The 25,840-nt window shown below is 45.1% G+C and overlaps 2 protein-coding genes across 8 annotated transcripts in view; both read right to left on the minus strand.

The window, feature by feature from the left end:
• Nucleotides 1-2,839: 2,839 nt before the first annotated feature.
• LOC123581114 (interleukin-36 beta-like) lies at nt 2,840-21,192 on the minus strand. 3 transcript variants are annotated; one of them, XM_045446850.1, is made up of 5 exons: nt 21,092-21,192; nt 7,674-7,761; nt 7,010-7,117; nt 4,257-4,396; nt 2,840-3,463 (listed from the first exon to the last, which is right to left on the minus strand). In XM_045446850.1, the coding sequence occupies exons 2-5, from the start codon at nt 7,687-7,689 to the stop codon at nt 3,251-3,253; spliced, it is 477 nt and encodes a 158-aa protein (XP_045302806.1). In that variant the 5' UTR covers nt 7,690-7,761; nt 21,092-21,192; the 3' UTR covers nt 2,840-3,250. The 3 variants fall into 3 exon arrangements, with proteins under 3 accessions (XP_045302806.1, XP_045302804.1, XP_045302805.1); XM_045446848.1 differs by lacking the exon at nt 21,092-21,192 and adding an exon at nt 8,698-14,546 and having other exon boundaries at nt 7,674-7,706; XM_045446849.1 differs by lacking the exon at nt 21,092-21,192 and adding an exon at nt 8,698-14,542.
• Nucleotides 17,504-25,840, minus strand: part of LOC123581113 (interleukin-36 gamma-like) — a 162,920-nt gene continuing 154,583 nt past the window's right edge. Inside the window, exons 1-5 of one of the 5 annotated variants that reach the window (XM_045446843.1) lie at nt 22,957-23,254; nt 22,399-22,466; nt 21,840-21,944; nt 21,092-21,231; nt 17,504-18,477 (exon numbers count right to left, since the gene is read on the minus strand). In XM_045446843.1, coding sequence (XP_045302799.1) covers nt 18,268-18,477; nt 21,092-21,231; nt 21,840-21,944; nt 22,399-22,466; nt 22,957-23,051 — 618 coding nt within the window. In that variant the 5' untranslated portion in view covers nt 23,052-23,254 and the 3' untranslated portion in view covers nt 17,504-18,267. Of the gene's footprint in view, nt 18,478-21,091; nt 21,232-21,839; nt 21,945-22,398; nt 22,467-22,879; nt 23,255-25,840 lie in introns of those variants that run through there. The other 4 variants (XM_045446847.1, XM_045446845.1, XM_045446846.1 and 1 more) reach the window with 4 other exon arrangements.

Here is a 25,840-nt window from a genome sequence, read left to right on the forward strand (position 1 = left end):
TCAAGGATGGCTCCTAGGTTTCTGTCTTGAGTAACTGAGAAGGAGAAGATGGGTGTGGGAATAGGCATGTCTGAGTCCTTCAAAATTCCTATGGTGTAATCCTAATGCCCAGTGTGATCAGATTAAGAGGTGGGGCCTTTGGGAGGTGATTAGATCATGAGGGCAGCGCCCTCATGAATGAGACCAATAGCCATTTAAGAGAGGCCTAGGAGACCTTCCTCTCCCCTTCTACCATGTGAGGACACAATGAGAAGTCTGCAACCTGCCAACGGCCCTCACCTGACTGTGCTGGCACCCTCATATCAGACTTCCAGCCTCCAGAGCTGCGAGACATCATGCTTGTTAAGCCTCCTAGTCTATGGAATTTTGTTACAGTAGCCCAAATAGACTAAAACCTCCCTGGAACTAAGAGAGCCAGTAAAATATCTGAGAACACCTCTTGGCTCCTTCTATGGTTCCTCCTCCTCCTCCTCCCCCTCCTCTTCCTCCTCCTCCTCCTTCCCTACCACCACTTCCTCACCTCCTCTTTCAGAGAGAAGAGTGTAGGCGGGCTGGCCATCTACCCCCTGCTCATGTCCAGTGCTCTTGGGATTTCTGAGAAACTAATATTTACAAGCACAGCCTAGGGCTACATTGTTTTTGGTTCATCACTATCTACTATTCTTTCTACAGAACTCACATTACTCACATTACCCTTCTCAGAAAACTTACTTATTATATGTCCATTTCATTGCTGCCACAAGTCTCTCATAGTCATCCCTGGGGTCATCTGGTGCTGCGTCCTGACCTTGTCAGAGAAAAAAACCAAAACACTGGATTCCCCTGGTGTCCTTTTCCTGTGCCCCTAAATGGTTTATGAGTGCATGAATGTACGTTGGTGAGGGTCTGGACAAAATCCAAGAAGAAGATGCCAATGGGCATTGGCTGGAGGCTCTCTGGGAAGCTCTGGGCTGTGCTTTGTTTCTATATCCACCCTCTCCTGAGAGGATATCCTGACATCATTACAGTCCCCCAAGGTCAGACTGGCACAGGAGGAGGAAAAGTTGAGACAGGGAGGCTCCTAGTCAGCCTTTCTGCGCTGTCCTTCCCCACCTTCTCTGAGGAGCTTTGATGTTCCTCGTGCCCTTATTGCAGTTGGGGCTGTCTCTGCCTTGATCGAGCAAACTCCACTCTGACACACTTGAGTATCAATGGAAGATGCTAGTACATGCAGTGAGAATTCATTTGTTTCAACAACTGCCATGTAGGAGGCAAGATCTGGCACCCAAGGAGTATAGGGTTCTCAAAGATACAACCTCTGCCTTCTAATGTACCTAGAATTTGGTTGAAAAGAGAGCAAAGAGGCCAAGACAAGGAAAAAAAACTCCAGCATGAGTCTAACAAAAGAAATGTCCCAGGATAAGGTAAAGTGCTATAGACCTCAGAAAAGAGAAGATGTTGTATTTCGTTGGGAGGATGAGGAGTGGCTTCTGAACACTTTAGACAGACGTAGGATGTTAGGAAGACATAAGGGGCGGATAAGATACACAGTGATGACAGTGCTTGAGATGTTTGCAAAAGCACGCGCAGAGGCATGGAGGGAAGAAATCCAATGCATTGGGAGTAGCTGGTAGACGAAAGAAGCTCGCTTTGACCGAATCTGCCTTACCCTGGGTTTACACCAGAAAGCAGCACCTGAGACAAGGGCTTGCATTCCGATAATGAGAAGTGACCCCAGGGAACAGGATTGGGGCCTGAAGAAACTGAAGCAGGGAAATGAGGCAAGCCAATGCAAGGCTATGTTCTTGAGCTCAGCACTGCCATGGGTGACAATGACTCAATCCTACTGGGACCCTCCGAGGTACTGTGCAGGTAGAATGCATCTCAGAATTGTACACTTGAATGGTCACAGCGAGTAGCATGTTCCCATCTACTCCCACTCCCTCCCCACAACAGTCAAGGGTTCCTCGTGGGGCTGCTCCCTCTTACTTCCGAGCGTGTACATGTGTGAGTGCCAAGTGGGCTCCTACAAGTCTTTCCCCATGGTGTCCTAGGAGCCTCCAAGCAGAGAGAGACAGATGCTTGGTGTAGCTGAGATAACATGCTGTCAGGTTATTTATACCTTCTCCGAGCTGGTTGCACAGCAATGACTGGAGTAAGAGGCATGCCACCAGGATGTAAGAGGGGATTCAAGGATTAGCTCAGAACCATGGGCAGTTTGTTTTTTGGTTTTTGTTTGTTTGTTTGTTTGTTTGTCTTTGAGAGAAAGACAGCAAGCGGGGACACGCAGACAGAGGGAGACAGAATCCCAAGCAGGCTCTGCTCTGCTAGAGCATAGCCCGACACGGGGCTCGAACTCATGAACTGTGAGATCATGACCAAAACCAAGAGTCAGACACTTAACTGAGCCACCCAGGCACCCTTGTTAAGTGATTCCTTGAAATACTGGTTGATTTAAATTCACTACGGTAAATAATTAATCTTAATCAAAGTATGTATTACATGTCAAATTATTAACTAATGATATTATGAATCTGTTATGATGATCAAGACATTTAAATTTTTTATTTCACCTTTATCTGTTTTCTTTTTAAAAGCGAACTTTTCATGGAAGCATACATATGTACACACAGAAAAGTGGCTACATCACAAATGTACAGCTCACAGCTTCCCATTCATTTGTATTTCACATTTATCCTTAGATTCCTCTTTGGTGGGGGGCCTGGCTGGCTCAGTTTGAAGAGTACGTGACTCTTGATCACAGGGTCATGAGTTCAAGTCCCACATGGGGAGTAAAGATTACTTAAATAGAAACTTTAGATTCATCTTTGGGAATACATATCATAATACATGCAGAGAATTAACAAATAATACTCTTTTATTGATAGGGTTGTATGAACAAAAATGTTTGGAACTCACATCTCTAGGCCATAGGTTGTCAGAAGGAATAGGTATAGAGAGGGGTGTGTGTAAGAAGCATTTGGGATGTTGACTTAACTGGACGTGGCAACTAAGTGGATAGTGGGACAAGATCAGGAAAGAATAAAAAGTGATTCAGGTTTCATACTGGGGTGATGGTCATATGAGGAAACATGGTGCACAAATGGCCGTCTAGAGGAAAAGGTAGTTTTGGGTGACGAGAATGAGGTGGGGCTATGGATGGGCATCAGTGCATGTTAGTCTATGAAGATGACCTACTATGTCTCCGAATGGAAGATTCTCTGATTGCTTGATCCTCTTTCCTGGAATCAGTTACCAGCCCAGGCTGAATTTAGTCCTGAGGCTCTAGATAGAAGTTAGTGATGTAATCTTTGCCCCTCTCCTTGGTGAGAATGACAGGCTGTCCTGCCATTTTGGAAGTCGCTATGAACCAGTCAGGGTAGGAGACGGACTGAAAAGTGGAGGTGGAGCCCTCCTTATTATGGAAAAAGAGAAAAGGCTTCTGTACTTTCTTCTTGTTGTGTACATCCATGATATTTTTCTCCTAGGATTAGGAAAAAGGTTTATTAGAGAGGATTACTGAGAGAAAGGGTCTAAACTAACATAGCCCTTGAGAGTGACCGCTTTCCCCAAAGGGAGGGCCAGGGGCCAGGGACACAACCAGATGAAAGGACACAAGGTGTCAGAAGAGGCAACCCACTGGCTCCTAATAGCTTGGCTCTACCCCAGGATCCCATGATACAAGGTGCTTCTGATTCTCTGAGACAATACTGTCTTCCCTGAGAACAGAGAGAGGTTTAAGTCTCTTTTGTGGGTGCTCTTGGTGGGCACCCACCCACAGGTGTGGGCATCTCACAAGATTCCCAGCCTCCGAGTGGGTTTAGATCTTAAAGCTTTCATCATAACCAAAAAGATTTGCTTCATAACTATAAATGCTACCTTCAGGACAGGAACCATAGGCATATAATCCACAAAATCCAGACTAACAATCTCCCCCTTGTCTCCTCTGTCATACAGTGGCCTTTGTTTAAGTGCGAGCAGCCCAGCATCGTGGGGGATTTCTGGGAGGTAGTTAAAGAAAACTGAGAATGGAGAAACCACCATTCTTTGGCCTTTCTGAAGCATTCTCGTGGGTGTATTCTCTGGTTTTTGGAGAATGTTTTCACATGAAAATGAGTGTTACACCCACGCGAAAAGCAGCATTTATTGACTTGGGGGACAGCCAAGAATTGAACAATCCAGGATTGAAAAAATGTTATTTTTTCTTCAGTGATATGTTAAATGAAATAAAAAGTACATCTCACAGTGCTTCTCTCATTAGCTGTACAACCACTCACCTTAAGCTGTAAAGTTGGCTGGCCCTGAATTTCTCCACAGAAAAGACAAAGATGGTTGTTCTTGATTCCCAAGTAAACTGGATTGCCTTTTCCTGCATCATGGAATTCTTTGTCCATACATGTCATTAAATCAAGACTGACTGGAAACACAAGGAAAAATGGAAACAGGTATCAGCCTCCAGGGAGCAGAAAGGACAGTCCTTCTGACCTGACTCCTCCCAGTGAGGGGGACACTGAGCAGCCAGGACTCCCCCAGAAGCCTCTTCCTATGCATCATGTAGCTGAGACCCTACATCATTATCTGAAGCCCATTTCTTTCACTTACTTAATATCAGAACCCCAGATGTTACCAGGGCACACTGCATCCCCAAAATAAAAATAAAATTCCCCACCACATTTGCAGCTAAATTTTATCACATGCTGAACTTGTAGCCCACTAGATAAACATGGAAGTGTTGTGTGGGGCTTCTAAGAATGTTCTTTAAAAGGAGTTGACTCATCTGGGAGAAGCTCCTTTCTTACACGTTGTGTCTTCTTACTGCCTGCCTCAAATACGTGGATGATGGTTGAGGAGAACTTGAGCTTGGTAAAGCAGAAAGCTAGAATCCTTGGGCCATGGGAGCATCACAGTGCCACCATACCAACCTCAGCCTGCCTGCTCGGGCTTCTTTTTCATGAGGAAGAAATAAACTTTTTTTTTTTTTTAAAGTAAACTTCTTAGTTAAGTCCCAGTTATGTGGGTTTCCTGTCACTATCAGCTAAATTTAATTCCCAACTAATTTAGCCCAGGAGCCTGGGTGTTCTGCTTCTATCCTTCTGGGCAGCTGGCTGAGAATTCTCCAGTCAACACTCTTTATTGAATGCCGACTCGGGACAAGGATGCATGTGAGCACACAGAGATTTACATGAGGATAAGAGAGACATTGTCATTCCCCCTATGGAAGATGAGACCAAAAGATGTAAGCAGAGAAATGACAGAACCACAATAAATTGCAAGATCTGCTTTGAGGGAAGAACCAAAGCCTGAGACAGTAGGAGACCAAATTTACATAGAAGAGTCAAGAAAGACCTCTCTGTAGAGGTAAAATGCAAACCAAGATCTGAAAGTTAAGAGGAAACTAGTATATGAAGACATGGGAATAGGACGATGGAGGGGGTCTGGAGGGAGAGTGTTATGGAGAAAGGATGGGTAAAGGCCCCTGTGTAGCTCTGAAAGAAGACTGGTGTCCCTGAGGTGTCCCCACTAGCCCCCACTTCCCACCCCTAAAACACAAACACATAGGAAAGACACTGTTCAATTAACATAGTCCAAATGGTCACTCTTAATGCTTTGTAGAGAGTGGATGAGAGGCTACACAAATGAGGTGGGAAGGAGGGCAGTGAGGAGACAATGGCAGTGGTACAGGTGAGACATGATATTATCTTAGAAATAAGTCATATTTTGCACACAGACTCATCAGTCTTTGCTGTTGGACTGGACAGAGATTGAATCACGGATGTCTCTTGCATTTCTCGCTGGAGGAAACAGGTAATGGTAGTGCCACTAATGGAGATAGGGAAGACTGGGCTGATCAGCCGTTTTGAGAGGTCAGATCCATAGTTCTGCTTGGGATAGATGAAGTTAGAGATGTCTGAGAGGATATCAAGAGGACATGGGTAAATTTTTCAGAGGGTCTTCTGGTTGGAAGCATAAATGCCAGAGTGATAGAGGCATTGGATCCATAAATCCAAGAGACCAGCTCCCAATCCCTTCAGTGGGGTTGCATAATGATTGCAGACAGAGATCTGAGGACCTCCAGTATTTGTAGATTGTACAGAAAAAGTCGAGTCACAAAGGAGAATGCCAAAGAGAAGCCAGTGAACCACAAGGGAATGTTCCTACAGAAGGAGAAGATGGAGGGTGTTCAAGAAAGAAAGAATTACCAATTATGCTGACTGCAGCTGAGGAACCAAATAATGTGAGGACAGAGAGCGTATCTGGTGACCTTGGGAAGAGGAACGTGAGAGAACAGTTCAGAAGTCATGTTGTTTGATGCAAACATGAGCAGAAGGTGAAGTAGAGACAAGTTATGTAGCCAGCTCTTCCATGAAGTTTGGCTATGACTGGGACATAGAACTGTATTGAGACTAGCATATGGGAAAAAAGAGTGGAAGTAGGAATGGAATGTGGGGATCAAGAGAAGGTGGAATTTCCATTAAACTTAGCAGTATTATATTAGAGCACGTATACCAGTGATGGAAAGGATCCAGTAGATAGACAAAGGTGGAATATACAGGGAAGAGAAGAATTAAATCAAACATGGAAGTCCTAGAAGAGGGAAAGAAGTTGAGATAGATTGACTTTTGATGGGAGGAAGGAATATCCCCAATATTAGAAGAGAGGATACCGAATTAGGAAAGTGTATAGTGGAAAGATGATCAAGTTTGATTCTGAGGACATAGGTAGCAATGGTTGAAATTTAAAGGAGAAAAACTGCAATAAGAAGGTCAAATACTGTTTGAGTGGACAATCCCTCCTTATCTGAAGACATTTTCTCTTGGTAAGAAGGGCTGCCAACCCCTCATCCCCTCATTTCTAGGTGCAGGGTTTCCTCTGTGGAAGGGAACCATCTTGTCCTTGCTTGCCCTTCCTGTGGACATTGGTCCCAGAAGCAGGACAGGCTGAAGGCATGTAAGCTCATGCAAGCTCAGCCCCATCTCCAGTGGAACTGGTGCCCCTTTAAGAAGAAAAAGTGGCTTTGATTGTCACTCACCAGGACTGACATTGTTGTTAAAAGGAGTTGTTATTAAAGAATTTCCATTCAGGACCCACACCATCTGTAGAGGATCATGAACACCAAAGATTCTGGAATAGTCTACCGCTGCCAGAAGACAGAAAAGCACAAAACACATATAAGGTTATTATAAACTTCAGGACTCTAGCTGCATCCTGGTCATAATGACTTCTGAATCCTTAGGGGTAGGCTCACTGCTCAGAGAAAGAGTGGCTATAAGGAGAAAGGGAGGGGAAATAAGCCAGGAGCTGGTTTGTGGATCAAAGCATCTGTAAGAATCTACCTGCATTTATACTCCCCAAGAGATTTTCAAGGTTTGTCTTTTTTTCTAGGGATATCAGTGACTTGTCTGTTTCTAATTTATACTCTCTGGGTAGTAACAAAGCCAAAAATATTTAAGTTTGTCATCAGTTTCTTGTTTTTTTTCTTTATGCTGTTTAACAAAGTAAATAAATTCCAAATATACATAATTAGAAAAGATCTAAATGCTCTGAGATTTTCAAATGCACGTTTTATGATCTGAGTATATTAGCAAGAGCAAATGCATCTGTAGCTAAGTAAATGATAGGGGCCCTTGTACTGTATTATCTTTGGTGAGGCAGGATGGAGATATTTCCAAGCTGGTTTGTGATTCACCACTCACCTTGGGGGGTGGCCATGTTGGCTTCAGAGCTTCCTGTGAAGAAGACAAGGTAAATCAGACGATGGAGAGGAGGTTGTCAGCAGCAGGTCTTGTGGAAAAGGGAAGAAGAAAACATGTCATCCAGTTCTCTCCCCTTCCCAACCCCAGAATTTTGTGTAAAAATTCTTCTAAGAAAGCTGCCTCCAAGCTCCTGTCCCAGATGCACATCTGAGACTAAGGAGAGGGTTTTCCAAGGCCAGAAAACCCCAAATGGAAACTCCCATCTCTATCATGACTGGTAGTCCTGGTTCTTCAGACTACAGTGGCCTTGGGATGCCCTCCATCCATCACATCTGTGATTGTTAGGAGGTTCCAGAGCACCACCTCAGGCACTGTTCAGTGCACCAAGTCTCTGGATTTAAAGGAAGGGAGAGGAGAGTGTGCCTCTATCTCCATTCTAGCCTCCCACATATCTAGTGAGTCACCACTTATCCTGTCTTCAAGTCACTTATCCTGGCTACTAAATAACTGTCAGAAAATCGGCCTCTCTGACCCCCATCTTCCCCCATTCTTCATCCAAAGAGGCATCCCTAAGGATCTTGCACACGGACATCCACAAGTTCCATTAGGCATTTTGACTGTCAGGAGTCATCTGTTCCTGGGCTTCTGGTTAGGGCACCAGGACAGTTCCCTAAGAAGGCCACAAGCTCCCCCACAGTGAGAGCCAGTCGTTCATATCCCTCCCTGCCTCAGGATCCTCAGTGCCCGATTCAATAGTTATCCATGGACAGGAAGTAAGCAAAGCATCACCTGTACTCTTGGAAGTAGCCCTAGCTCCTCCAGTATCCTGTGCCTTCCACCAAGGTCCCCCAAGGCCCTCCAAGGACAGCAGTGAAAGAAGTCCATCATGGACTCTAGATCACTGCCCTAGATTAGTGGGGAGGGGAATCTACCTACCAGATGCTCCAGTACTCTGAGCTAGTAGATGCACATTAGGTCTTCCCCAAAGGAAAGCTTAGACACATGGCTTCTGAGCTCAAATTACCTTTGTCCAAGAGATGCTTTTTCCCCTGGATCCAAAGTAAAGGTTCTAGCTGCATCCAAGGGCTCTGGAAAGCTGTCTAGGACTCCCCAGAAGCAAGAGAAGATCAAAGATCAGCAGGTTTCATGGCTTCAGACTACACCTGTAATCTGTTATTATGGACTATGGCTTCTTCCAGACTTAGATGCTCTGACTCAATCCAACAGGTTCCAAGCTTTTTATACACACAGGGAAGGAAGGAGGTTCTACCTCACTTGGGTTGGGACTGCCTGACGCTGAATATTTTCTGGTTCCTGGTGCAGAGATTCAGTGAGTCTTTATGTAAATGCCAACCAAGTATGACTGTGACTTGCCCATTCACCCTGAAAAAGTAGGGCATGCTAAGTAAGCTCTTAAGAGCAACAACCAGGAAATATAGTCATCAACACTGAGTTTGAGGGAAGAAACATTATGGGACTGCCCCAGGGCTGATGACTGGATTCTTTGGCCACAAAATGACACACTGGAATGTCAGCCCTAGGAGTGGAAGCCCCCAGTAGGTTCAAGGTAGGAAGTAGACTAAGGAAGGAATGGGTCCCCTAAGACCTGTGTAGCTTGCAACTACTCCTGGTTCACAATCACCATATTCTCTACCAATCTCAGACCAGGTAAAAACACCCCAGTGTATGCTTCTCTAGCTTTTCAGAGCCTGTATGCATGCTGCTTCTCCACTCAAAGGAGCCTGCCCTGGGCAAGGCCAGCTCCTGGGCACCCTGCCCATCATGGACTATAGGTCACTGACCTAGATTAGTGGGGCAGGGAGTATGCCTCCCAGATGCTCCAGTGCTCTAATCTAGCAAACACACATTAGGAACACACATTAGGTTTTCCCTGAAGGAAAGCTTAGACAATGCTGTAGATACCCTGCCCCAATCCCTTCAGCCCAACTGAGTTCACCATCACTGTGGCAGTTTCTAGCACCTGTCTGCTTCACACCTCAAGGATATTTATTTCAATAGCAACCTCAACCAATGGGGGAAGGGACTGTTGGGTTAATATCTTAGCCTCCCCGGCTTCTGAAACAATGCTAGTGTTTCTCAGGGAGAAAACAGACTAAGACAGTAGTTTAGTATTCAAGAGCCAGAGACTTGTATTCAAAAGATGTATGTTCACAATTAGGCTTTGCAACTTTTGGACTTGTGTCCTTGGCACAATCCTTTCACATCTCTGATCCCAAGATGACTGTTATATGAATGCATTGTACCTTGCTGGATTATTGTGTTGGTTAAAGAAGAGTATGCAAAGTCCCCAGTACATGACACCTTCCTGTAGCAACTGGCCTATTGAGTCTCCTATGTCTGTCACTAGACCCCAGATCAGCCTATTTGTCTCTACCAGCCTTTTTGCTTTGACTACCAGTAGATCATCCTAGCTCTTGACATTTGTGCTGCCTTATCAGCCTACCTAACACATAAAGACACTCTCAAGTTCACACTATATAGTCTTCCAAGGGATTCTCACTGCACAGTGGGATATAAAGGTTGTTATGATCTTGTCCTGAGTAGCTCCATAGCCATTCCCTCAAGAGTGTGGAATCATGAAGCACTCATACTCAAATGTGCAGTAGGTATGTCTGAGTCAAAACTAGGATTCAAAATCAATCTGTGGCTATGAAGAGGAGTTTCCCCAGGTATCCATTAGCATGAGTTGATTTCCATGCTCAAAGAAGAAAGCCCAGAGCCTATGACATCACCCCCATGTTCCTTATATAAGACTGGACCCACTTGGATATCTTGAGGAGAGGATCTCAATGTCCTGCCATAAGGTACAAAGAAGCAAACATTCAGGACACATTGATATGGATGTTGCATATACTAATGCAAATTCATTCAGGACCACAGCTAATAAGATGTGGAGCCTTTCAGATTCATTATTTCATCCTATAAATACATGGAGCTCCGTGTAGCCTAGGCACTTAGTCCACAGTGCCATTAGTTGAGGTGACGGGGGCTTTGGTGATACCAGATGATACAAGACCTCAACTTATGTCTCCCTAGAATGGAGGTGCATCCTTTACCACCGAGGTGGTGGGTGATCCTGAGAAGGGCCCCTGGGTCAAAATATGTGAAGGAAACCTCTTTCCCTGTAAAAAAAAGAACTCCATATGAATAAAATCTAGAGATATAGCCTTTCTTCTCTCTTCAAGTAGCCCGAACTGGATCTGAATTAGGATTTCATTCCCTTGTCCATCCATATCTATCCTTCACTAGTCAGGTCATGGTCTAACATAGTCCCCTCGGTTCCATAAATCTCTCCCAATTTATATAGCACAATTCCTATCACTCAGTTTGACTATTGTTCACATATTGCCAAGTTATTAAATGAAAGAGTCCTTGTTCTATACATCCTTGATGTTCAAAGTATGATCTGTGGACCAGCAGCATTGGCATCATCTGGCAGCTTGTCAGAAATGCAGAATCTCAGGCTTTATCCCAGACATATAGAATCAGGATCTGAAATAAAGGAGCCTTAAAGCCACGATATGTTCTGTGCTGCTATAGCATGCACCCATGCCATATTCTAGTCACACCAGCACGAGAGAGAGAGAGAGAGAGAGACAGAGAGAGAGAGAGAGAGAGAGAGAGAGAGAGAGAGAGATCAGGACTCAGGGGCTGCCTAGGACTAGGCAAGCAAACCAGATCTAGATTTACCCAATCTCTGGAACCCATGAAGTAGATGGTCTTGGCACTGAACAAAGTGGGTGAAGGAAAGATATAAAGAAAAGAAGTAATTCCTGGAAGGCTGTGGCCATGAACATGCCCTCCTGAGGATTTTCACTTTGAGTGCTCACAGTTTGATTGAGCCAGGAACTCTCAAACTGCATTTGGTTTAATGTAGGCCAAATGCTTTCCACCAGAAACAAAAAGAGAAAACCCATCTAGAGGAGGGCAGAGCCACTTAAATAATTTTACAAAGGCAACAAGCCACAAAGAGTTGAAGATCACCAGGCATATAAGTAAACAAGATCACAAGAACAAGAACCAAAAAAATAGACAAAGCAAGATAGTAGAAATATACACAGACATCTGGTTTTATAATTATTATACACAGAGCTTAAAACAACTATCCTGACCATATTTAAGAAGCAAATGGCAAACATGGATGTTTTCCTAGAGTAGCAAACTATGAAAAGTGGCAGATTTGGAAGCATTAAACAGCATCTCTAGAACAATATAATACAACAAATAAAATTAAAATAAACCAAAATTTGTATTTGGCAACAGACAACACATAGCAGAGGAGAGAATTAGAGAGTAAAGCAAGCTGATGGTATAGGAATTTCTAGCACTCTTTGCCTCTCAGAAACATCAATTTGAACAATTATCCATACACAAAAATACCTTCACAAGAGTTAAGAATTTCAGGTGAGGGATGACAGCATCTGGGTGGAGCACAGAAATAAGAAAAGATACATTGAAAAAAGGGTAGGAAATATAATTTCATGTTACTCCCACCACCCATCCCCCAAGCCAGAGTATCCCAGCATGGAGAGAGACATCCAGTTCACAGGAGAAGAGTGAAGTAAGGAACTGACTTCACAGCAGACTCCACCACCAGCCCACACCAGCACCAGACTGACTTCTGTGGCCTGAGGCTCTTGGCCTACTCTGGCACCAGGCCAGTTACCATGCCCCAGATTTCTGGTGGGCTCCAACAAACCCAGGCTACCAGTCCACTCCAGCACTGGGAAGACCCCCCACAAACCCAGGCTCCAGGCAACTTCCTGCAAATCCAGACCCCTGGCCCTCCCTAGTATCAGGCTCGCTCTCATGGACCCAGGCTACCAGCCTGCCTCAGCACCCAGGCCAGCCTTCACAGACCTAGACCCCAAATAAGTTCCCATGGAAGGAGGGTCCTGGCCTGCCCCTGTGCCACGCTGCTACCATTGGCCAAGGTCCAGGCAGTCTCCTGTGGATCCAGGCCACCTGTTCACCCTAGCACCAGGCCAGCCCCATTGCCTCAGGCTTTAGACAGGCTCCCCCCCATAAACCTACGCTCCACATGGGCTCCCATGGATGTAGGCTCCCAGCCCACCCCGGCACCAGGTGGGATCCTAGAGCTCCAGTCTCCAGACATTTCCCTGGGCCCTAGCCTCCAAGCCAGCCCCCGTGGATTCAAGTGGTCCTTCATGGCCCCTGCAGCTACAGGCTACAGGCTGACTCCCATGGCCCAGGCTCAGGCTTGCCCAACTGCTGGGGTGGCCTCCATGTCTCAGCTTCCAGGCCAGCTCCTGTGGACCCAGACACCAGGCCCATCCACATAGACCCGGGTCCCAGGCCCACCACCAGACACCAGACCGGCCCCTATGGACCCAAGCACCAGGTCTGCCCACCTGCTGATCCAGGCACCAGACCTGCCTGTCTGAGGACTTCAGAACAAGCCCACGCAGAATCTTTGGACAAGCTGCCTGGTATAGGGCTTTCCCTTCCAAAGCCAGCCTGCCAAGACTGAAAGAAGTGCCTACTTCCTTAAATGCACAGACACCAATAAAGGCCACAAGGATCACAAATATTCAAGGAAACATGATATCACCAAGGAAAGTTAATATAGTTCCAATGACTGACCCTAAAGAAATGGAGAAAAATGGTCTGACAAAGAACTCTGAATAACCCTCTTAAAGAAATTCAGTGAACTGCAAGAACACACAAGTAGACAACAAAACAAAATACAAAATGTCCCCAAAAAACGAAACAAAAAAACAATGTCCCAAAAGGACAATACATATAGATTCTTGGGCAGTGGTCAATGCCTGCTCACTGATCAGAAGACTAAAAGATAAAGAGATATGGAGTAAAGACACGTGGATGGACATATGGGAATGCACACAAAATGCGAAGATGTTTGTATTTTTTTGTTAATGTCTGCCAGAAGGCATCAACCACAGAAGAGTCACTGGCTACCCAAGCAAATAAAATCACTCTGCTAGTTGACTTTAGCCAGGCTTTGTCTTCAGCTGCCCTGTGGGCATGTGAACAGTGGGAGTACATTCTATTCCCTAAGGTCATTAGTAAAATATTGATTCTTCAGCCCTGCTCTAAACCTACTAAGTAGGAATTATGCAGGGAATAGGTTTTAATTTACTGGGTTCAGAGTGAGCCCAAACACCTGAGCTTGTAGTTCAGACCCCAGATGATTCTGATATTACTTCAAGTTTGAGAAATATAGATACACAATATATTTCAGCACTTACACCATTACATAACAATGCTTAGGTGGCCAGGAATGTTCCACCCTGGGTGGGTCATCTGCTGACACCCTGCTAGACAGCCCCAATGATGGGAACAAGGGGGATCATACTTTATTCTGCTGTCTTGCTTTGGGTAATTGTTGCTAATTTCTCAAAGAGTGCTTCAATAACACCCCAACACCAGGAGATGGAAATTGAAATCAAGAGTATCACATTTCCAAACCTACTACTAATGGTCACTGCAAGTTACTTCCACTCCATGTATCTCCCCCCGCATTCCTTACCCATAAAAAGAAAAGGCTGAAGGAAAATGATATCATTCAGAGAAGTTATCCAAATTCTGAAAAAGGTGAAAGGATTATTGTGTGCCTTTCCAATGTCATACCAGAGCATTGTCTAACAGGACCACCCAAAGTTTATCTAACTCTCTATAAATATATTTTGTTTGACTTACTACTTCTATTAACTTTAGCAAATAGATAAAGAGCACATGATTTTTGTATAGTAGGGATGCAAATGCCACCTGCCTGGTAAAAAAGATAATGTCTCAGGCACCTGGGTGGCTCAGTCAGTTGAGCATCCAATTTTGGCTCAGGTCATGATCTCTCAGTTCGTGGGTTCAAACCCTGCATCAGGCTCTGTGCTGAGAGCTCAGAGCCTGGAGCCTGCTTCAGATTCTGTGTCTCCCTCTCTCTCTCTGCTCTTCTCCCACTTGTGCTCACTCTCTCTCTCTCATAATTAAATAAAAACTTTTTTTAGAATAAGAAAAGAAAAGTTGGTCTAAAGTTGTCTAAAGTTGGTAATTCAAGAAATAGGACTAAAACATATACCTAGACACATGGAGGAAAAAGAGCTGAAAAAGACTTAGCAGTTGCCTCATGGAAATATGATTGGGGCAGGATATTGCTTTCATAGACATGTATTGCTTTGGTAAGAATCTTCTTTTAAACAACTCTTTAAAGGCTGAGGAATAAAAAGTAATGTTTTATTGACATGAGGATTATTAATTACAGCCACTGTTCTCAGTGTCCCGGGGACAGCATCTTTAGTCCCTGTGCCCAATCGTTTGTGAGTTCAGGGACAGTATCTTCGAGTCCAGCTTCAGGAAGTGGTCTTTGCCCTTCAGCCACCCTGGTGCCGGAAGATACAAGCCCCAAAGCAGCTCAGCAGAAAAACATCCCACTCAACTGTTTTCACTGCAATTGTGATTTTGGTGACAAGGTTCTAAATTCCTTCCTGGAATCCAAAATCCCCTCTCTCGGTGTAATCTCTTAGATTACACCTTCTCAGGAGCTTCCCAGTGTAATCTGAAACCAGTCCTCATATGGGTAGGTCAGGATTGAGACCAAAGAAAGAAATAATTCACCCCAGATCTGTAGGTGGCAAGTTTAATAAGCAAGGGAATTTATATATGATGCTTGTTTTGGGGCAGCTGTAAGATGAGTACATTTCCATACCCACCCACTAGAATATTAAAAATTTATATAGAAGCTTTAACTGGGTTCAGCCACAGGTACCGTCCAGATGTCTCAACATCACATCACTACACTGCCTCAAGGCTATGTCCTTGGGGCAGCTTCTGGGAACCAGGAAGGCACCCAGAGCACACATTGCAAGGACAGGAGAGGGGGTGAGGAGCCTCCAGCTGCCAGGGTCCAGCTCATGGGTCAGCTGGTGGTCACATCCTCTCAAGGACCTCCCCCAACACAGGGCATCAAGCCCTTCATACCAAAGATGCAAAAGAACCAAATCCTTCAGTGAGTGTTGGTCTGGAGCTCACGGAACCCAAATGCAAGAGCATTGGATATTCAGATGTGTGAAAAACAGGTGTTCACCTGAAAATGAGGACGTTGCTACTCATAGGGTCCTTTCTATGATTTCATATGCTGTGGTCTTTCACAAACGTGATGGATAAGTGGGGGTCTCTGGAGGTCTGCTCTCCAGGCTCCACAAGCTAGAGATTACTATGTTTTCATTTTGATCACACTCTAAATATGTTATCAGAACCTCTTCTGGACCATCAGGATAACCAGTTACATGACACCAGGACTCATATTTGAGCTTTTGTTTGAGCTCAAATCTGTGCTAAGTGACAATCCAAAGTGTCACAGCACCTGCATGCAGTTTTCGTGGTAAAGAGATGGGACAATGGAATCACCACACGGCCTGTAGGAGGATGGAGGTGCTGTAACACTCAGACCATAATCACGTCAGAAGCAAATGTGTTATTGGATCCCAACTGGCAGATGTAACAACTGACAGTGTAACAATGTAAATGGTCAGATATAAGAAGCTATCACCATTTATGAGCAGTGAGTATAGTAGTAAATATTCAATAACCAATTCTCCTATTTAATATCCCAGAACTAATTACTTCAGTGCCCATTTTAATGCTGTTTTTTAATAAAACTGCAATGCTAAAACTATATTTAATTGAGGAAGAAAACTTCAAAGAATCAAGAGATGTTGCATTAAATCGGGGCTTACTGATTGCTTACTGACCTGCTTAGTAGAGTATGTGGTCTGATTGTCCAAAAGTAGGAAGAAAAAAAAAAAAAAAGTAAGTGACTGGCGCTATTTTGGAAATTGTATTTAAGCAAACAGAACTTCCTGTGTCTGTAGTATCAGAGTCAAAATAAGAAATCTGTTATATACAGAACCAGATGTAGCTACATCTTTCTACAATTATACCCACAGTGATTTAATTTCATCAGAATACATCATCTGAAGCATGACTGGTGGGAAAGCTAGGCTCTCTGTTCCAAGAAAAGGCACCTTTGATGAAGTTTTGGGGTGATGGTGGGTTTCATGGGGTTCGTAGCTGACGGCCAAGAAAGAATTCTTGAAGACGTCTTTGGTGCAAAAAGGTGATATTAAAGCAGGCGGACAGGACCTGTGGGCAGGAAGAGCTGCACTGTGGTTGTGAACAATGACTGGTTATACACTATGGCACTGGGGGAGGTAAAGACAAAAGGAAGGCCTCCAGAGGGACTTTGATATGCTAAAGAGGACTCCTAAGATACCTGAGGCCTTGCTATTATCAAGCTAAGGTTGGTTTTCCTCTAGTAAGGCATTAACATTAGGACGGTAGGGGGTTCTTGGAGAAATGTGGTACTCTGTATTTGCCTCAAGCATTTGTCAATGGGCCGCAGGTTATACGGGCACTTAATTTTACTTGCCATTTCCTTCTTGCCTTTGTTCCCTATATCACTATAGAAGGGTGATGTTGGGGCTCCAGCAAACTGATTCTACAGGTTTCTGGAGATTAGGCTATTTGATAAGATTGACTTTTTCTTGAAATTTACTAAGATATTTGCGAACTGAGGGAGACTCTGGTCCTGCATGACTGTGATCTCTATCAGTTAGCTACGTGTTTATTTCCTCTCCTTTGTCCCTGGGCAGCCAGCAGTGCCTGAGGAATGTCCCACATATGCCACCTGGGGGAGTGGGGGCAGTGTGCTAGCTTGTAGTTTGCCCTGCCTTAGGCTCTGTCATCACCTTTACTGCTATTTTTAAAGAGATCTTGTGGATGCCTAAAAGGAAAAGTCTAGAAGAGGCAAAGAAATCAAGGCTGTGAGACTGTACAGAAAATAGTCATATAGTAGTGTTCTTTTACATGCATTATCTCCACCCTGGACTGTCACCACTGATAGGGGTCCTTCTTTCCCCAGTGAAACCCCAGTGAGCTATCCTCATTCAATTGCTCTCGCTAATTTCAGTTTACTACGTTTTCTACTTCATTTTACAGCTTAGTTTTAGCTTTTCTGTTGTGTAAACACATGAAGTTTATATTTGGCTTTATGTTTACATATTAGAATTAGGAAAAAAATAGTTTAACTATTGTTAAGAATTATTTACCTTTAAATGTTTCTTAACCCTTAAAAGGATACATTATACAACGTGAAATATACTGGCAACATACAAAGCATATGGAAAATGTAATCTAAATAGGAAAGAAAACAAAACGGGTCAGTTCCACACCAGTCACCAGATCATGAGCTCTGACGCTTCTCTGTATCCACCCACAGAGAAGGCACTAATGTCTTGGGGTCCAGACACCCTCCTCACCCTCGTCCAGATGGCTGTGGGGTGGACAACTTCAGCTTGAGAGGAGAACTTTACGTGACCCGTCCCCCCCCCCCCCCCCCCCCCCCCCCCCCCGTGTCTGAGCTCACATTCTATGCCTCGGCTGCCCTGAAGTCATTCACAAAGTGTGATGATAACAAGGTCCTGCCCACCTCTCAGCACTGACGTGAAATGACACGGAGAGAATATAAATGAAAGCATGCTGGGAACTAGGAAATTTAACAAAGACCTCTGACCAAGCTGCCCCCTCCAGGCTGAGGTCAAGCATTGATACTTAAATTGAAGTTAACATTGTTCTTTCCCCCCACGTCTGAAGTGAGGAAGAGGGGATGGCGGATCTCAGAGGAGGCGATGAACCAGCCAGGGAACGCCACGGACTCGAAGGTGGAGGTCCTGCCATCTTTCGAGTGGTAGAAGAGGAAGGGCTCCACGGGCGCGACTTCGTTGTACAGATCCAGTATCTCCTCCTCCTGAAACGTGACAGAGAACGCCCAGCAGGAGAAGCAGAGGCTGTTAGCGGTTCAGAGTTACTTGTGCACAATCAATAAATGTTCCAAAGTTAGAGAAAGCCTTATCCCCCTATTAAAACACATTTCAAAGGAGCAGCAGAGTGAGCATGGAATCTCACCTTCCCGGCCCCTTTCCTCAAATCCAGAGATGGAGTAGGAATGGCACAAAGAAAGGTTAATGAACAAGTGGGCACACTCCAACGATGCATTGGAACTCATCTCACACAAAAGGCTGATGGGGGGAAAAGAAGGAGCTGCAGATCTGCAGCAATAAACCAAGGACCTCCCCTACCAAAGCCGCAACAGTTGAGGGCCGCCACCTTGCAAAACCAGTCTTCTAACAAAAGTTCCAGTATTAGCCTCTGACCAGCTGCCAACACGAGAGGAACGTCAGTGCCACAAAAAAGACACAAGAGGGTCTAACAAACCAAAGGATTTGTATTTAAACAAACAAACCAAGTAAATAGAGCAATCAGAAAATGCTTTCTATATCATATGTAGAAGTACATTTTGTGTATTTATATACTGTGCATTGAAGTATTTTTAGCAAAATTATGCACACACAAGATCTCCAGAGAGACACTACACAGGGATGGTCCATAATTTGTCCACATTTGGACCTCCTCCCTATCTCATTACCATCTGAACTTAGAATATCCATCAATCATATAATTACTGCTAGACTTGTTCATCACTGTATACCTCAACACACAGAAATTCAATAGAGATGTGTTGGCTGTTTAATAAATAAAAAGACACTTGCTCATTTCAAACTCTGACACCACCTCCTCCATCCTCCTTTTCAACCTCCCGCCTGGGAAGGACTGGGCGGCAAGTCCCCAGCTGCCCTCCCCACCTTACTGCTGTTCCTCTTCCGGCTATTCATGTTTGCGTTCTCGCCGTCATTTCCATTAGCACATTTGCTGCCGTTCTACCATCTTAAATAATGACCTCGCTTGCCCACCACCTTTCCCAACACCCCTTTGCAGAAAACTCTCTGTAACAGTTGTCTATGTAGGCTGTCTCTAGTTTCTCTCCTCCTGTCCCACTCTTAAACCCCTCGGTCTGGGCGTTCACCTCCAGCACTGCAGCAACACTGCTGGCACCAGGGTCCCTAAGGACCCACATGTGGCAGAATGAAACGGTCAATTCTCAATCCATCGAAAACCACAGTAGACAAAATCGCAATAGAAGGGTGGCTTAGAGACAGGACATAGGTGAAAATGTAATTCTCAGTCCTCTTTCATCACAGATGGAAAGGCAAAGTCCTTACAAATGCCGGCAAGGCCCTTTGTGTTCTGCCTTTTTATCTCTCTGAACTCCTCCCCACTTAGTTCACTCCTGTCACACTGTTCCCTCCGCTAATTCTTGAACTTGCTCCCACTCACACCTGTTGGCTAACTCTCTTCTTGCCTTCTACTGTCTGCTAAGATCTTATGATGCCGACTGCACTATTTTCTACGGCAGCCCAACTCCACCTGGGCTGGCACTGCCAGTCTCTTTAGCCTGCTCTAACTGTGCTTTCCCATGGGACATAACACCCTTAAAGACACCACAGACTTACCTATTACACTTACTGTCTACCACTTCTCTCCTCCCGCTAGAATCCACGCCTTCTGAGGGCAGGGCTCTGTGCCATTCTGGGCACCAATATATCTCAAATGGCCACAACGGTGCTGTGCCACTAAAAACCTACACATTTACTGAGCTAAATGGACTGGATGAAATGAAATTGAGTTGAACTAAACTGAAGTTTAAGGAACAAGAGGAAAGATTGAAATCTCAGAAAACTGAATAGGAGAATGAGTAAGCAGACAGGACAAACTTAAAATGTAATCATGACCTGGAAGATTAAACCAAGATATTCTCCCAGGGTGCAACAAGAAAAAAACAAAACAGTGAAAGGATAGAAAGGATGGAAAATAAGATGAGATACTGAAGAGAGATCTAGATGTTCCAATGACTAAGGAATAGGCATTCCAAAAGGAAGGAAAGAGAAGCCAGAATGAAGGAGAGAATATACTTGAAACAATGGTAGACAATATCTTAAAATACAAGAAAGACAAAGATCCTCAACTAGTGATGTGCAGGATAACGCAACTGCATGCAGATAACTCAAAAATATCTAGGAATAAATATGTTTAAGAACGGAGAATATTTCTTTTTTTACTTCTAAAACTAGATTATCTACCAAATAAATATCTCATAAAAGAAACTGGCCTTTTGGGGCACCTGGGTGGCTCAGTTGGTTGAACGTCTGGTCTGACTCTTGATTTTGGCTTAGGTCATGATCTCATGGCTCATGAGGTGGAGAGCCCCGTGTCAGGCTCCTCACTGCAGCCCGGAGCATGCTTGGGATTCTCTCTCCCTCTCTCTCTGCCCTTCCCTGCTCTCTCTGAAAGAAAGGAAGAAAGAAAGAAAGAAAGAAGGAAGGAAGGAAGGAAGGAAGGAAGGAAGGAAGGAAGGAAGGAAGGAAGGGAGAAAGGGAGGAAGGAAGGGAGAAAAGAAGGAAGGAAGGGAGGAAGGAAGAAAGAAACTGGTATATTTTTTTAATAATATTATTTTTCTTACTCACCTTCAGTTGCAATGTGGGCTGCCCTCCTATGTCCTCACAAGACAGACACATTTCTGGATTCTCTATTCCCATATAAATGGGAATCCCTCTGCCTTGCTCAAGATACTCTGGATACTTGCATGGGACAACAGTGACAGTGACTAAGAAGGACAAAAGGGAAGATAGTGTCAGTTTCCTCTTGAAATCAGGACGAGGCCAGCATCACCCAGGTGGGGCAGGAAGAAACCTTGAGTGCAATCCCTGCTACCCCAGGCCCACCAAAACGCCAACCACCACATTTGTTCGTTCATTCATTCACTCACACCATGCACCAGTCACTGCCCTAGGAAATGGAGCAAACACGAAGAGCTAAACAGATGGCAGCCCCTGCTGGACCACCTGGAGGTGGGAAACTCCAACCCCAAGCAGCCCCTCTGCTCCTTGAAGACTTCCGTCCATTAGCAAGTTTGGCCTCATGTGATGTTGAAACCTGCCTTCCCGTGGTACCCACTCATTGAGTCCTTTTAGGACACCCAGAAGTCAGGCAGAATAAGATACTCCTCTTCCATGTGACAGGCCATCAGGTCACTGAAAGCAGCTCTCCGGCTCCCCAGGACACCCCTTCCCAGGCAGGTGTGGGAGTCTCCCCCCTCCACGTGGGCCCTTTTGTAAAGCTGCCTTTGAACACAAGGCCAGTGCCAGCATCCCATGTGTGCTAACATGACGCCTCCCTTGCCTCCAAGGCAGCAGCCACAGGATGACCACTCACCTGGAGTCACACTGTCAGTCCGTGGAACTGTCACAATGGTCTGATCCTGCAGGATCCACACCTGCTGATTCAAGTCAGAGACCTCCCCGGTCTGAGGTTTATTCACTACGGTTCAAATAGAAAAGAATAATGAGGAAACATTCTAATTAGGCCGCTTTACTAGACGCTAGGCCCTTTGGGAAGGAAGGCTCAGGGTTTACACACCAAAACTGGCAGCGATCTCGTGACCCTCAGCCCAGCCCTTCTTTCCAGGAAAGCTACAGGTGGTGGTGAGGAGGGCCAGGGCTGAAGCTGGTCTAAGAGGATAACCTGTCCCACAGTACAGTCAAGGCCCAGGTACTCCTTCTGATGCCTACTCTGTGCTTGGCTCGGTGGTGGGTCTGGAGCTAGAGCAGAGAATAAGCACCACTCGCCACCCCGTGGAAGACCACCATCCAGCGGAAGATGGACAGCACCGGGTGGGAAGGGCCATGCACAAAGAGGGGCAGAGAATGCTGGGGCATCCAGAAGAGACAGGTGTGGGCACAGGCGTGGGTACAGAGCCCCATCTCAACATCACCTGCTGTATAGGGTTCTCCACAGAAAGGGACTCCTCGAATGCATGTCATAATGGGATTGTCTCCACACCTGCGGGGACAGCAATAGGAGACAGAAGGGTCAGGAGACATTCCTAAGACCTTTCCAGGACACTAGTTACTGAGGTCCCCATCCTGGATAGGGAGCTGGCCTGGAAGCCTGGCCTGACACAAAGCCCTAGTCAGAAAATCTGAGCCACCTCCTGAGACAAAACTTCAAGGTGGTGTCAGGGAGGGGGACATGGCGCAGAGTTTACTCCACCCAAAGATCCAGCCAGTGACAGAATCTCTCCCTAGAAGTCCTGAGCCAGGCGTGACTTTTGACCTTAAAAAGCCACTGCCACCTGATGCCCGCATCCCTCCTCCTTCCTCCCATCGGCAACTGCTTCTGCCTGGGAGCAGGGGGGGCAGCCCCAGGCCAGGGCATCTCTGCCAAGATCCTAGTAACTCCCGGAAACCACTGACCCCGCGCTGGACTGAGCCCGGCATGGCCGCATCTCTTCCCTGAGCCCTAAAGCACAAAGAAGAGCTGGAGGACTTGCCAGCTATCAGCGGGCAAGGAAGGACCTTTATCGAAAGTGCAGGAGACTGAATCAGAGCTCCAATAGCTCCCAAGAGCAGTGACCGAGACTGTCATTTATTTGGGAAGTACGGGGAGGTCCCACCTGGCTGGGTGGGGTGTGGCAATCATATGCCAGAAGATCCTGTGAGACTCAGATGAAGAAATCACAGCATCAGCATGAGTGTGACCAGCCTGAGCTCCTTGAGAAGGAGGCACCGAGCCACACCTACGGGGAAATAGAGTTGATGACAGACCCCAGGCTGCTCAGCAAGGGGAGACTGCGGGACTTCCCCGGAGCTCAATTCTCCTGCCTTGTCACTTGGGCTACACCTGGAATGCCAGGCCCTCCACAAGGCAAGTCCATCTGCTGGGGCAATCAAGCTTGCCCTTTATAGTTCCACTAAGGGAGTCTTGTGATTGCAAAATTAGCTGTGTGCTTTAGGCAGGGTTCCCACATGGCATTCCCACCCATCCAACCATGCCTGAACCACCTCAGGCCACCCCTGAAAGAAAGGTTAAGCTGAAAGCCTACTATACTCTTTCAGCCCCTCAGAGATGCACCTCATCCCCTTGGGAAGCCACAGGTACTGAGTGGTGCACCCATAACTGATGCCAACCTGGTCTCTGGTGCCCCCAAAATGCAGTGGACTCAGAACTGCCTAAAGACTAAAATGGTTGGCACTGATTTCTCTAACAACAGAGCCCCAGAACCCAACTTCTCTCCCACCCTCTCTGCTCTAGTAATGCAGGACATTTGTAGGTTCTCAACTAATGGTAACAGTTACTATTATTATTATTTTTTTTTTGTATCATGTTTTTTTATGCCTCTACTCCCACCTCCACACCCCATCTGCTGAGATCAAGCATGAAAACCTTCTGAGGCACAAGTTAACTTGACTGAGGTGAATTTCAAAAGACAGACTGGAATCAACTTCATATTTAACTGCCTAGCTACAGGGAGGTTGGGGGAAGGGCTAAAATAGAACCTTCTAGGAAAGCACTTCCACGAGCCCCTTTTCCCAACCCTGAAAGGAATCTTCTTGCTCAACCTCTCATACTTTTCATCCCCATCTCCCTGTTAGCCTTGGATGAACATGGCCCTTTCCTGTGGAGACATCAATCCCATCATTTTTGGCTTCCAGTCTATCTGTCACCCCAGGAGACAGTGTGAAAATGAATTCAGGCACACTGGTGTTCAAAGCCAGGCTCAGCCAGGGTCACCTCTCTTGGGTCCCCTCTGTCCAATTGAAGAGCCTCTCCATTATGCATCAGTCAACATACCTTTCTTGGGAGGCTCACCATAAAATGGCATCTAAATAGTCCTATCATCTGGCCCCCAAATTCTTTAGGCTTCTGTTTCAATCAGGATCTAGTGTGGAAAGCAGAACCCACACCAGGAATTTCAAACAAAGGGAATTGGTTAGAAAACATGTCAGGAGGCTAAAGAGTAACAAGGAGGTACTAAGGGATCCCAGATAGTTAATTGCAGGAAAGAAACCAGAGAGAACAAAAAAGCCTAGGAGCTCAAAGGAAGGAACTTGTAGGACGGATGCCCAGACCTCAGGAGGAGACCTTCTGCCAAACTGATGCTCAGACCTCTGAAAAGAGAGTATAATCGGTTGGGTGCATGAACCACAAATGTGGAGAGGAGGCATGAGCCCAAGAGATGCTCAGAGGTCCCAAGCGACACAACCCAGAAAGCTGTATTTTCAGTGATTCAAAAGCCATTGGATCTAGCTTGAATTTTCCATGCCCAGAAGGAGGGTGTAAAAATCTATGTTTTATGATGACATGTGTCCTCTTTATTCCACTTGATCCTGACCTTTCCCTCACTTCCCAATATTCAGAGAATCCAGTACTTTCCAGAATTCCCAGCAATCAGTATCCATTCCGAAGTTCCCCGTTTAAACTTTAGTGTGAATGAGTATAAGAGAAATTAGAATAGGAGTGATGGTGATAATAGGGAAGAACTGAACCACTGGGGTACATAATTGAGGAGCAGACAGCCCATCTACTGAAGAAATGGACCAGAACTTTTGTCTTAGAGGGATGGATAATAAAATTACATGTTATCCTAGCTGTATTTGAGAGGACTATCAATATTTATGCTGGTTATAAAAAGTAAAGAATGTGATTCTGCTATGTAAACATAACCCAGCTTGCCAGGTTCTTTCTATTAATGTTTTGTTGTCACTTACAACAATGAAATATGCACACCATTAAGCGTGGCTTGAATTGAATTCAAGTAAGTACTCGTAAAGCCAAAGATCCTAGACATGGAAATAATTTTATGAGCTCACTAAGTCCAGATTCCAATTTTTAAGCTCTAAGATATTATCATCCACGCTTGTTTGCTAACAAGCCCCACTAGTTGGCGCACTTAACATGCCCATGATCTTTTTTGTATCTTAAATTTCACTTATGGTAAAGTTATATGATATTTGTCTTTCTCTAACTAATTTTGCTTAGCACAATATACTCTAGTTCTATCCACGTTGTTGCAAATGGCAATATTTCATTCTTTTTGATTGCTGAGTAATATCCTAGTGTGTGTGTGTATGTGTGTGTGTATGTCTGTATATGTATATATATATACATATATATATATATACACACATATCACATCTTTGCTTTTTAACTTTATTTTTTATTTTTTAAAATTTATATCCAAATTAGTTAGCATATAGTGAAGCAATGATTTCAGGAGTAGATTCCTTAGTGCCCCTTACCCATTTAGCCCATCCCCCCTCCCACAACCCCTCCAGCAACCCTCAGTTTGTTCTCCATATTTATGAGTCTCTTCTGATTTGTCCCCCTCTCTGTTTTTATATTATTTTTATTTCCCTTCCCTTATGTTCATCTGT

The sequence above is a fragment of the Leopardus geoffroyi genome, chromosome A3 (genome assembly GCF_018350155.1).
Source record: "Leopardus geoffroyi isolate Oge1 chromosome A3, O.geoffroyi_Oge1_pat1.0, whole genome shotgun sequence".
In the NCBI taxonomy this organism is placed as follows: Eukaryota; Metazoa; Chordata; class Mammalia; order Carnivora; family Felidae; genus Leopardus; species Leopardus geoffroyi.

What these genes read in the sequence shown, in the direction of transcription:
- LOC123581114 (XM_045446848.1), bottom strand. Translation starts at nt 8,752, where the DNA reads ATGCAGCTAGAACCTTTACTTTGGATCCAGGGGAAAAAGCATCTCTTG. An exon ending in AAAGCATCTCTTGGACAAAG is followed by an intron (nt 7,707 to 8,697) that starts GTAATTTGAGCT and finishes TCTTCTTCACAG; the next exon opens with GAAGCTCTGAAGCCAACATG. An exon ending in CAACATGGCCACCCCCCAAG is followed by an intron (nt 7,118 to 7,673) that starts GTGAGTGGTGAA and finishes GTCTTCTGGCAG; the next exon opens with CGGTAGACTATTCCAGAATC.